At 38.1% G+C, this 12,480-nt stretch overlaps 1 protein-coding gene, 1 long non-coding RNA gene and 1 pseudogene across 2 annotated transcripts; all 3 read right to left on the bottom strand.

The window, feature by feature from the left end:
• Positions 1-3,108: 3,108 nt before the first annotated feature.
• On the bottom strand, positions 3,109-5,379 carry LOC119896319 (carcinoembryonic antigen-related cell adhesion molecule 1-like). Its single transcript, XM_038709760.1, has 5 exons — positions 4,630-5,379; positions 4,230-4,553; positions 3,763-4,038; positions 3,375-3,619; positions 3,109-3,281 (listed from the first exon to the last, which is right to left on the bottom strand). Exons 1-4 carry the CDS (start codon positions 4,676-4,678, stop codon positions 3,402-3,404), a joined length of 867 nt encoding a protein of 288 aa, XP_038565688.1. The 5' UTR covers positions 4,679-5,379; the 3' UTR covers positions 3,109-3,281; positions 3,375-3,401.
• Positions 5,380-6,108: 729 nt separating this feature from the next.
• On the bottom strand, positions 6,109-9,583 carry LOC119896316. Its single transcript, XR_005443199.1, has 6 exons — positions 9,485-9,583; positions 9,058-9,312; positions 8,729-8,837; positions 7,995-8,026; positions 7,256-7,316; positions 6,109-7,093 (listed from the first exon to the last, which is right to left on the bottom strand). It is a non-coding gene; the product is annotated as an uncharacterized LOC119896316 (long non-coding RNA).
• A 44-nt stretch (positions 9,584-9,627) lies between these two features.
• LOC119896317 lies at positions 9,628-12,472 on the bottom strand (annotated as a pseudogene).
• Positions 12,473-12,480: the final 8 nt, after the last annotated feature.

Below are 12,480 nucleotides of genomic sequence, written 5' to 3'. Positions count from 1 at the left end.
GGAGGAAACACATGATTTGATTAAGAACATGTATACAAAAAGTAAATTTGCCATAAAGATTGGAAACGAACAACCAGCGTTCTTCTCCCAGGGCCGGGGAGTGAAGCAGGGATGCAATCTCCAATTCTCTTCAACCTATATATCAATGAATTAGCAAACCAATTAGAGAGTTCCACAGCACCTGGCCTCCTCCTGAACGACAGAGATGAGAGGTCTGCTGTATGCAGATGACTTAGTGTTGCTCTCACCTACTAAAGAAGGTTTGCAGCAGCACTTAATCTCCTGCAGAGATTCTGTCAGACCTGACAGTAAACACAGCAAAGACTAAGATAATGATCTTTCAGAAACAATACAGAAATCAGGTTACACACAATTTCTATTTAGACACCACTAAATTACAACACAAAAAACTACACTTACCTTGGCCTCAACATTATATACACAGGGAACTTCAACATGGCTGTGAAAGATCTGAGGGACAAAGCAAGGAGAGTGTTAGGGGGTGTGGTGTGTGGATAGAGAGGACCCAAATGCAGCACTCAGAGGGAAGGAGGTTTATTGGAGGAAAAAGGGGAAGAGGGACTGGAGTGGAGGGAGAGGTGGACGTCGGGGAAGTACAGGCACGGGGAACCAAGGAGACAGGGGGCCAGGGAGCCGGGGAACACAGGGGCCGAGGAAGCGAGGAGAGGCGGGGGAACAGGGAGGACGCCGTGAGGGAAGTCCAAAGAGGAGTGAGCCAGTGGATGAGTCCAGCTGAACGGAGGACGAGGGTGAGTGTACCTGGGAGGGAAACAGAGAGACAAGGTACAGGGTAAACGTGAAAAAACATGAAACATGAAAGCCTGAACGTGAGGATGGCACCGGGTATGGAGCAACGACGATCAAGCGAGGATGGTGTGGAAAACCGGGGTTGAAATACAGGCAGTCATGAGGTGATTACTGGCAGGTGTGGCAGGCTGACGAGGTGGATGATGAGTTGCAGGTGCAGGTAGTTGGCTGGGCTCAGGAGCAGAGGGAGAGAGAGCACACGGGGAGAAAACACAGAGAGGCGGGCAGAGAACAGGAAACCAAGGAAAAAAGCAGAAAAACTGATAAAAAGTGGAAAAAACCAGGACACTCACCGTCAGCCGGGCTGCCACCACAACAGAGAGCTTTCTATGCAATAAAAAGACACATTATAATATATATTCCAATTGAAATTTTCCAATTTGTACTAGAACCAATAATTCTATATGGTAGCAAAATCTGGGGGCCAAAACTTAATAATGAATTTGACAAATCAATCATAGAATCTTTCCATACTGAGTTCTGTAAGAGCATCTTGCAGGTGCAGAGAAAGACACCAAATAACCTGTGCAGAGCAGAGCTTGGCCAATACGCCCTCCTACTAAAAATACAGAAAAGATCACTTAAATTTTACAATCACTTAAAATCAGTTAACCCCCAGACATCACCACAAAGCCCTAACATACCAGGAGCTGAAACCAGAGAAGAGTCCCCTCAGCCAGATGGTCCTGAGTAACAAGTCCCCAACAGACTCAAGACAGCAACACCAACTCAAGCAGACCAAAGCAAATTATCAGCAAGCAGAAAGAAAAATATATTGAATACTGGAAAGAAACGACCAAAACACAAAGTAAATTACAATGTTATCTGACCCTAAAAAGAGAATTCACACTGGCAAATTACCTGAGTACAATAAAATGTCCCAAATTAAGAAAAATGTTGACAACAAACAGACTGAGTGAACACAGCCTGGCCATAGAAAAGGGTCGCCACAGACAGAGCTGGCTACCACAAGAGGAGAGACTCTGCTTGTGACAGGGGACAGGTAGAGACAGAGCTGCACTTTCTAACCTCATGCCCTAAATATAAAACACTAAGACAAAAACACTTTTTTATTTCCCAAATATACCCCAAATTCGAATTCATATCAGACACAAAGAAACTCCCCTATTTATTGGGAGAAATACCCAAATGCGAAAAAATTGCTGCAAAATATATCTCCTCATGCCATGAAGTGAGGACAACCAGTGGAACCTCAGACTAACAAATAATTGTACAGATTTTCAAATTATTATTTTGATCATTTGATATTTTAGTAATTGTTTTGTTTTTACATTTGATACTGGTTTCTTTTTTTTTTTTATCAATTAATTCTTTAAAAAAATATTATTAATTAATATATTAATATATACACACATTATTAATATATACACACACGTTACTGTTTCATTTATTTATTTTATTTTATTTTTTTATATATATTTAAATTTTTTAACACACACACACACACACACACTTACCGTTTTATTTATTTATTTTATTTTAATATATATATATTTTTTTTAACACACACACGCTTACTCTTTTATTTATTTTATTTTAATACATTTTTATTTAACACACACACGCTTACTGTTTTGTTTATTTATTTTATTTTTAATATATATTTTTAACACACGCTTACTTTTATTTATTTATTTATTTAAATTTTTAATATTTCTTTTTTTCTTTTTTTAAACACACATACGCTTTGATTACTTTATATATAATATATATATTTACTTTACTTTAATTGTTCTTATGTTGTATATATGATGCTTTGGCATGTTATTACATTCATGCCAATAAAGCTAATTTGAATTGAATTGAATTGGTGCCTGATGATTAAGAGCTTTGTATGTGAGCAGAAGGATTTTAAATTATATTCTAGATTTTACAGGAAGCCAGTGCAGCGATTCTAATACAGGAGAAATATGATCTCTTTTCCTGGTTCTTGTCATTACACTGGCGCAACATTCTGGATGAGCTGAAGAGTCTTAATGAGTCTTGGACTTATTCGAACACACTGATAATAAAGAATTGCAGTAATCCAACCTAGAAGTGACAAATGCGTCGACTAATTTTTCCGCATAATTTTGAGACAGGATGTTCCTGATTTTTGGAATGTTACGTAGGCTTCAGTTATCTCAAAACAAAAGAAGAAGAAGAAAACTGAGACAGTTATTAGTCATTAAATACAACAATGAATGTCACAGCTGTATATTTCAGAAGAACATACTGCAGGAACAAAAGCAAATATGAAGAACAACAATTTTGTCGTTTATCATTCACAGCTTTATTTTACATGAACATAACATTTATCAACAATGCTGAACTCAGAGAATGATCTAAAACACACACACTTATTCTTAGTCTTTAGACTAAAATTAGCTCCATCAACGTCAGGACGGTGCAAACCATCATAGACATAGAACCAATGATGGGAGTAGATGAGTCTGGAGCAGAAGAAAGAAAAAACATTACTTTTCCATTTGCAATCACACATCAGTACTGACAATTTAGAGAGCTGTGAGATAGAGCTCAATTACCACGCAGTGTGTGGAGCGCAGAGGTTTCTAAACCAGTGACAGCATTTTGGGCGGTACAGGTGTAGCTCCCCAGGTGCATCTCTCCATCTCATGGATGTAGTGCAGGGGCCCGTACATCTTCATGTGTTTGAACGTCCAGAAGAAAGTTGCCTTTGGTAGGGAGTCAGCAGAGCAGCTAAGAGTGACACTCTCTTCAAGTTCTGCTCCTATTGGCCTCTGAATGATTGTTGGTTTGTCAGGTCCATCTGAACATTTGAGGAAGAGGATGAAGGAGATCATTAGGAAGATAATAATTATGATGAGACTGAAATAGTTAGCCTTTTCTATGCACTTAAGTAATGATAAGCGAATATTCAAAATCAGGAAATGTGTAATTGAAAATACTCACAATAGACTTTCAGTCTGCAGTTAGCTGTATCAAAACTGAAATCATTGCTGACATTACAAAGAATCTCTCCAGTGTCTCTCCTGTCGACAGGGCTGATAGACAACACTCTGTTGCTGTCGTAAAAGCTGAATCTCTCTCCAGAAACCAAAGGTCGGCCGTCTTTCATCCACACTCTGTTGGACACCAAGCCGTCAGCATCGCAGGTTAGGTTCACAGAGGTTTTACCTTCTATTACGTTTTCTGTGGGGCAGGCCATAGTGGGTCTTGACACTTTGGCTGTGCACAAAAAATGTATACAAACACAAGAGACTTGTTGACACCACACCTAAGCAACATTCAACATTCTTTAAACAGACATCTTAGCAGTGCAGTATTACAGTAAAATAAACATGTTGATACTACACAAGCATTGTTTTCAGTTCCTTCCTAACATTAAAAACAGTGTCAGATAAATCTATCTTACTCACTCAGCACCTCCAGTTTGACAGTTCCTTGAATCTGCTCCGCTCCATATGGGATGATGAGTAGTTCATATTCTCCGCTGTCTTTTTCAGTCAGGTTCATAAGCACCAGAGATCCAGTAGACTTTTCTAGGACGATCCTGCTCTCATAGCCTTGTCCGACTACATCTACACTGGTTGAGGTTATTACATTGGTGGTCCCATTGAAGCTCCAAGTTAATGCCAGAAATGGTTCAGCTGTTGGTTTTACAGATGTTTTAAAGGTCACGCTCTCCCCTGCTGCTCCACGGAGGGAGTCAACAGTGAGTACACCAGCTCCATAGCACAGACCTACTGAAATATGAACATAGTCAACATTTCACAACCTGTAGTTCTATTGATAAAGAACTTTTAATACATATCTTACCTGAGGAGAGGAACATAAGTATGGTTGACCTGAGAAACGTATAGTTCATGATGTATTACTGGGTCAGTCCTCTTCTAATGTTATCTGACCTTCTGCTGTCTGTGTTTGTGCAACAGTGGAATAAAAGCTAAGATAAATGCAATAAATGAAACGTCATCAAGACGTCCACAGGCTTGACATGCTTAATTATTACCTTCATCAACCCTTTGTTATCGTGGCTCTCTAAACTGCATGTTTGGAAAACCAGAAATGATGCTTCTTATTTACTATTACACACAGTTTGTTTACTTAGTTGATAATGTGAGAGGTATTAGGAACTAGACTCTAAAGCCATGCTAGTAGCTCTGTGATGCAGCTCTGTTGTATGTAGACATAGCAGTGCTTTGAGCTAAATGTTAATCAGCATACTAACATGCAGAAGAAGAAGAACACATTCTTTATTCATCACACAAGGGGAAATTCAATGTTCTCACTCTGGTGTTATTGTCATTAGTATACACACACAGGTCTGAAATACACACACATGCAACAACACATGGAGAGATGTCAGAGTGACAGGGCTGCTACTCAGTGCGGCGCCCCGAGCAGCTGAGTGTACAGGGGCTTGCTCTGAACAACAATGTTAACACGATGACAATAAATTTAGCACTTTTCAAAACAAAGTTATAAAGTGTTTTGAAAAGAGCTAAACGGGGCGGCTGTGGCTCAGGAGGTAGAGCAGGTTGGCCGTTAATCGGAAGGTCGGCGGTTCAATCCCTGGCTCCCCTGGTTGCGTGTCGAAGTGTCCTTGGGCAAGATACTGAACCCCGATTTGCCCCTGGCGCCTGTTCCGCCAGTGTATGAATGAGTGTGAATGCTAGTTTCTGTTTGAGCACTTAGGCTCAGTGTATGAATGTAAATGTGTATGACTGGTGAATGCAGATGTAGTGTAAAAGCACTTTGAGTAGTCGAAAAGACTAGAAAGGCGCTATACAAGTACGGAGCATTTACATTTACATGAATGAACCAGGATAGACACATGCAATTAGGAAAATCAGACAATTATATAACCCAAAAAACAAAATACCACACTGGCCTAAGTTCTATCTCAAAACTCTTCACACATTATATGGACATTAACTTTGCTTTATGCACTCCTATAAAATTAATGTAATTTTAAAGATAATATTTAACTTAAGCTAAAAAGTCTGATTGTGTCTAAAACACACTGAGAGTAAAATATACAGGACAATATCCTGCTCAGTAAATTACTTCAATACCACTTTGCTCCATGTCTTTTATCCACCAGACTGCCAGAAGTTAGACCACAAAAAGGCAGCATACTGCAGCTTTTGGAGACAAGAGTCGGATATATCACATCTGTCATTTAGGACCACATGGACTTTGACAGTGGTCGATAGTTAGTTTTCACTTCTCCATAAAGTTAAATCAACCATCAAGAGTAAACTTTGGAGGCACAACTCCATTGAATCATTAACATTTCTTCATTGTTTGTATTTATTGTAAGGAAGTCAAATGTATCAACTCAAGTAAACAGTAAGAAGATATATACATATTTATTAAAATATACTTCCAAAGTCATTTCCGCAGTTGCCAGTCTTTGACTGTTATATTTAAAGACTGTTACATATTCAGTTGCTGTAAGTTCACATGACAGAGAAAGAATTAACATTTTGTGTTGCAGTTTTCAAAATATATTGATATATATTGTTAATTAGCATAATGTCTTATTCCACCCCAATATTCTTCCATTAATTTACAAAGTTGTGGCTGGACACAATAAAGAACAGCAAAATAAAAGCAAAAATTAGAAATACTCTGTAGAAATGCGCAACACACCAGGAATGGTGTAAGGAAAACTAGCATAACAATATTCAACTAAATATATTATGTTTTAAATGTAAAAGGACTCAGGGTGAATCATCACCCAGCACTACAGCTTACTGGAGCTTTTTACTGTATTTACACTCTTTGTTTTGGGTTTGAAGACATTTCACTCTCATAAACACTGTTTACGGCAGATTACTCTGACAAACCCAATGCATTTGCTACCTGCTAAAATGAGAAGGAATATTTAATTCAACAAGTGGCCAGAAAAGCAGAGGAAATGCTACTGTTATACTGTACATATGGATAAATGGCAAATGTTTGCTAACACATTAGCTATAAAAAAACAACACATTAGCTATCAAAAACAATAATGTGATAATATATCAGGGCTGCTATGTGTCATTATGTTGTGGTGCTCTTCTGCCTACAAGTGTCCAAACAGTCACTTAATTCAACTTTAAGCACATTTATGTGTCTGTCAACAAGACTTTGAAATACACTGGTAATTCTGTTACTGTTACGTTTTGCTGTGTTGTAAATTATTTATCTAAAAGAAACATAACCCAAACACAGAAGAAACAGTATGAATTCTAAAACAAAACAACAACATTGGTGTCTCTTCTTTTCTGATCATCTGCAGGACAAAAATGTAAACAACTGATTAAATTAGAGAGTTGCTGTTTTGATCCAAACAGAGTTAAACTGATTTCTACAGAAACAAAACCTCTTTGTGCGTCTCCCTTCAAAATACATTTAGGCCTTTTCACTAAATAAGAAAAATGAGTTCAAAACTTACCTTAAAAGACAGTTTATATGTTCTCATATACCTCTGAAGTGTTCTCAGTGTCCTTCTCGTTCTAGGCAAAAAAGTAGCTTTGTTACAGTACATTTCATAACTCAATACATGTGATTGTGATTTTTTTTTGAAGTATTTATTTATGATAGTGTGATTTTTAGATCCAGCCCGTCCTCATCCAAAAACAGCTGTATAGGTTGATTATATAGCTTACTACGACCCAAATTTATGTTTTTAGTAAGGCCACTACCCCTGGTGACAGAAGAAGTCAGGTGGCGTAGTATGAGGAACGACAAAGTCCGATTAAGGAGGGTGGTGGTGGTGAATGGATGAGGGATGTAAACTCAGGACTTTCACTCAAGAGACCAAGACTCAAGTTCCGTGTAAAAGAAAGTTAAATAACGTTTTGTAGAGAACTTACGTAATGTACTTGTTTTAACCCAAGCCACAATATTTTCCTAAAACTAACCATAAAGTTCTGTTGCCTAAAACTAACTACTACCTTTTTTTACTTTACGTTACGTAACATAGGCCTACTGAAGGACTCTGACTCTGGACCAGTATTTGCCAATGCTCGTTGTTTTGGAAAACGGTCAAAATGTCATTGTATTTTCCAATAGACATATGGCCGATGTCATTTTGGAAACAGTCTTATATGTCGTTTATGGAGACTTGATAATTTTGTCGTTTTGGTATGACAAAGTGTTGCATGTGTAAGTCAGATGAATAGCCTACTTACTTGTATCATGTGCCTGAGGTTTGTTGTTGATTCTGAATTTAAAATAAAAGATTGTTAAAAGGTGGCCTGCTTGATGCTGTTAATGTACCTATTAATGAAAAAAATACTACAACAAACAGTTATTTAAATTCTTGCACCTGTAAGTAAAACACCAAATCCAGCAATGCAAATTATTTAATATGATCAACAGAATCATTCACATTAATAGAATATAATTTATGTAATCTTAAAGTCAGTTGAGTTTAATGGAGCTGTAAAAGTACTGTATGAAACTGATCAATATTGAAAATACAATAATTCCTGACCAAATCTAAGAGAAATGAGTGACCAGTTACAGATATTATGAAGGCTATTTTCACACAAATACCTCCAGGTGATTTCCCTGATTTTTAAACAGGGTCATGTACAGTAGGATACTGTAAGGGTGAATGAACACTGATGAAAATGAGAGTCAGAGTCAAAGCTAAAGTCAGGGTCAGGGCTAAATAGACAATATACATATATACACCTGTTGTAGATAAATCAAACAGAGTTTTACTGTCACAACCTGATTCTAGTTCCCTATTTTCTATCTCTTCTCTTCAGATCCTAACACTCCCTCCCACCCTGTAGTAATCCATGGTTTATGACTAAAACTGAATTGACCTGCAAGTCCAAACTCAACAATACTGAGCCAATACACTTGCCATAATTGGTATTGATTCTAAATAATTTAAAAAATGGCTCATATATACCTTTTTTTATATATGTAGTATCCTCCACCAAAACCTGCTCCACAGATGACCAAACATGCGATTACTAATCCAGCGATGCAACCAGCCGAACAGGGTGAAGTTTTGACAGCTAAAATAAAGAAGATCCAAGAACATAATTTAACACCATTCTGTAAACAGGAATAATCTTTTATGCCTATGGATAAAGCATAAAACTATTTCTCCTTTCCTGTGACTTCACAGCCCACTAGGTGCGAATATTTGTTTAAACATAACATAACAATTTAACATTGTGGGTTAATGTGGGCAACATCAACAACAAGAAATTGCAATCAACTCCATCTTGTTACCTGTTACAGACAACTGGTGGACCGCTGATGATGATGTTTTTCCAGTTACATTATTCATTGCTTCGCAGATGTAGTTGCCACTGTCAGAAAGTTCAGTGATGTCTTTAGCAAACACAGAAGAGTTGTGTATCTCAGTCCCATTCAGTGTCCAGGTGTAACTAGCAGATGGTGTGGACTCAGCAGAGCAGGTTAATGTTAAGGTCTGTTCAATATGGATCTCATTCGGACCTGTGATTTGAACATTTTCTGGTCCATCTGAAAAAAACATAGTTGTAAAGTTCTTACAGCAGCACAAATAATACAGACTATAAAACTTAAAAACTTAAACTTATGTTACATACTGACAAACCAAAACCAGTCGCACACAGTTATTTATGGCAGTCATCATTTTGAACAGTAAATGTACATTGTACAGTGTGTTACCTACAGTTAACAACCACGGTGTATGTAGCTTCCTCAGTGTTGATTGGGTTGCTGATTTTACAGGAATATTCTCCACTGTCTTTTTATTCAGACTGATAAAAGACAGCACTCTGTTGTTATCGTGAAGTATCATGTTGTCAGTCAGAGTCAGATTGAGCCGTCCTTCACCCATTTTCTGGTAAACACAGCGCCAGCTGCGTCACAGGTTAGGTTGACAGAGCTCCCCTCAATCGGCATGTTTGTTGATGATTTGACAGAAGCACCTGATATTCTCTCTGTAGAACAAAACATCACAGAATTTGTGTGAAAACAGGAACAACTAACTGCAAACATTATAACTACTGCACCCTAAAATATGTGTAGAATTTGCCAAGTGACACACTAAAGAGTTATTTTAAATTTAAAGTTTTGAACAACCTGTAGGATCTCAGCCACAGTCATTTATATACTGTATGAGAGGAAACATGACATTACATTAAGTTCTTAGATAGAAGATAATGTGTCAATTCACACACTGAATAATGGAAAAGTGTTTTATTAAAAGCACTAGTTTCTTTAACAATTGACTCAAAACAGTCGACAGTTGCAAGACTCTTGATCTTTGCCAGGTTATGTGCTGTCGTTTGTTCATGTTATTGCCACAAAGTCTTAATAGAGTGTGAAATCCTTAAACCTGCAATAAAGTTTTTTTGGCCTCTTGGAAGCAGTGAAAACAAGCTGTCAACACAATATTGACACATAATTATTGTTTAAGTTGATACAGCAAACTTGTTAGTAAACAGTTACCTATTATTTAGATTACACATTTATCGAGATGGATGAGCAACTCAGTGGCTGGATAACAGCCAACTGAAGAAACAGTTCAAGCCCAATGCTGTAGGGGCTTGCACTGGGTTACAACAGCTGTGTGTAAGTTCTCGCCTATGTTAGGGTGCAAAGTCGAGGCTTAGTAACTACTAGTTAGTTTTTAACAACCAAACAAAATGGTTGTACCATGATTACTTTGGGCATTATGTAACTAGTTTAGAGTTAAGTCATAACTAAGGCAAGCAAAGACAGAGTTCCATCGTAACGGTTACGGTGCACATTAGCTTTCTGGCCGGTATGAGCCACTTGGCGTCATAGCACATGTAGTAAAGCTAGTTCGATATTGAAATATCATTTCAATAAATCAGGTCTCTGCTGGATTACTGTGTTGCAAAATGACATGTGGTTAATAAATAAAAGTATGTTGTGTGGCAGAAAAACTGCAGTTCATCCATTATTGAGCTTTATTCTGTGCCATTTTATGATTTAGACCTAGGCATACCCTGGGCAAATATAGAGTAATTTAGTAATAACTTATTATTTTAAGATATGCATAAATCACAACTCAGTAATAATTAAGTTATAACTAGGCGAAGACTGAACCACTGGTGCAACAGGCTGATAAAAGTTTCCCACAAACATCCTTGGAAGAATACAGTGACCACAACGACATTATATTACAACAACCAGGAGCACCAACAATCCAAGGAGGTATCCATCACCTTGTTAATGACCCCACAGAGGTTAAATGGCTGGGATTCCCTGCGGTCAGTCAGAACTGAAGAAGCAGCTTGGATGAGAGGCATAACAAAAAAGTTGTATCTTCAACCAAGCCCACTTGCCCTTAATTTGAACTGTCCGTGGATAAGACAAGTAACGTTTTACTTGTCTTATTTTATTTTTTAAATTAAGGCACACTGATTTGAGTGCACACTTTGCCAGTACAGATGATGCAGGTGGATGATTTTGGTGCCACTTTTCTGACCCATCACTACTATATTCACTCAATCTTTTTATTCCAGCTAACCCAGTATCAAGACAACTGACAGTGATCAGTGTTAAAAGGGTTTTAAAATGCAAAACTCAACCATTTTATTTTATAGTTTATGGGTGGCGATGTCGCAATAGACAAGACACATGCCTTTGGTGTGAGAGACCCGGTTTCACTCCCCCACTGTGACCCATCCACCGTTGTGTCCCTGAGGAAGACACTTAATCCCTAGTTGCTCCAAAGGTGTGCGACCTCTGACATGTATAGCAATATAGCTGCTTTGGATAAAAGCATCAGCTAAATGAATAAATGTAAATTTTACTGAAGGCATAAGCAATTAAACATTATTTGATATTAAAGGCGGGGTATGTGATTCTAATCCAACACACATCATTGTGTCAAATTCAGTGAATAGCTCCTCAGGGTCCATAGCTGTCCGTTTGATGTGTGTGTGCTGATTCATTTCAACTTACCCAGTACAGAGACAACTGATGGCTGAGAAGTTTGATATCTCAGGTTTTTTTTGTTAAAGGCCTGGCAGCTGTAGTTACCACTGTGACTCATCTGAATGTTATCAGTGTGAGCTCTGGTCCAGTATCAGAAAGCAGGTCTCCATTTAGAAACCAGTTAAACAAGGCAGAGGTCTGGAGACAGCTGAACAGGACAGACTGATGTTTGATCCTTCCTCAAGTATCCTTGTGTTGGAGATATCGTCAAATAAATATTTTCTGGGCCATCTACAGTGTATGACAAATGCATAGTAAAATACAACACACAAAATAGTAATGTTAGCAGCTTGAAGAAAATGCTACTTAACATGCAGCTTAGCTCAGTGCGAAGCCTCTTACATTATCAACTGAAAGTCAAAGATGTATCTTTGAAGCTGTATGTCCACAGTAGAACTGCATGAATATAGTGCAAGATAAATGTTATGCACATGTTAATAACTCACAGATGATGACCAGGTTTACTGGATCACTGGTGCCGTTACTGACAGGATTGAACACACGACACCTGAATGGTCCCTGGTCATAGCGGGTCACATTGACTATAGTGAGAGTGGAGCCTCCATCAGTGAGCTGAACTCTGTCGCTGGCTGTAACCTCAGAGCTGCCGTTCAGCCAGAAGAAAGAGAGGAGGATCCAGAGGAGGAGCAGACAGACGGACAGAGCTGCTGAACTCCACTAAGTCTGTGCTGCTGG

This window comes from Micropterus salmoides, unplaced genomic scaffold (assembly GCF_014851395.1).
Source record: "Micropterus salmoides isolate LMB-PRFRI ecotype aquatic unplaced genomic scaffold, ASM1485139v1 Ms_hic_scaffold_919, whole genome shotgun sequence".
In the NCBI taxonomy this organism is placed as follows: domain Eukaryota; kingdom Metazoa; phylum Chordata; class Actinopteri; order Centrarchiformes; family Centrarchidae; genus Micropterus; species Micropterus salmoides.
This window is presented reverse-complemented; position numbering and strand designations above follow the sequence as displayed.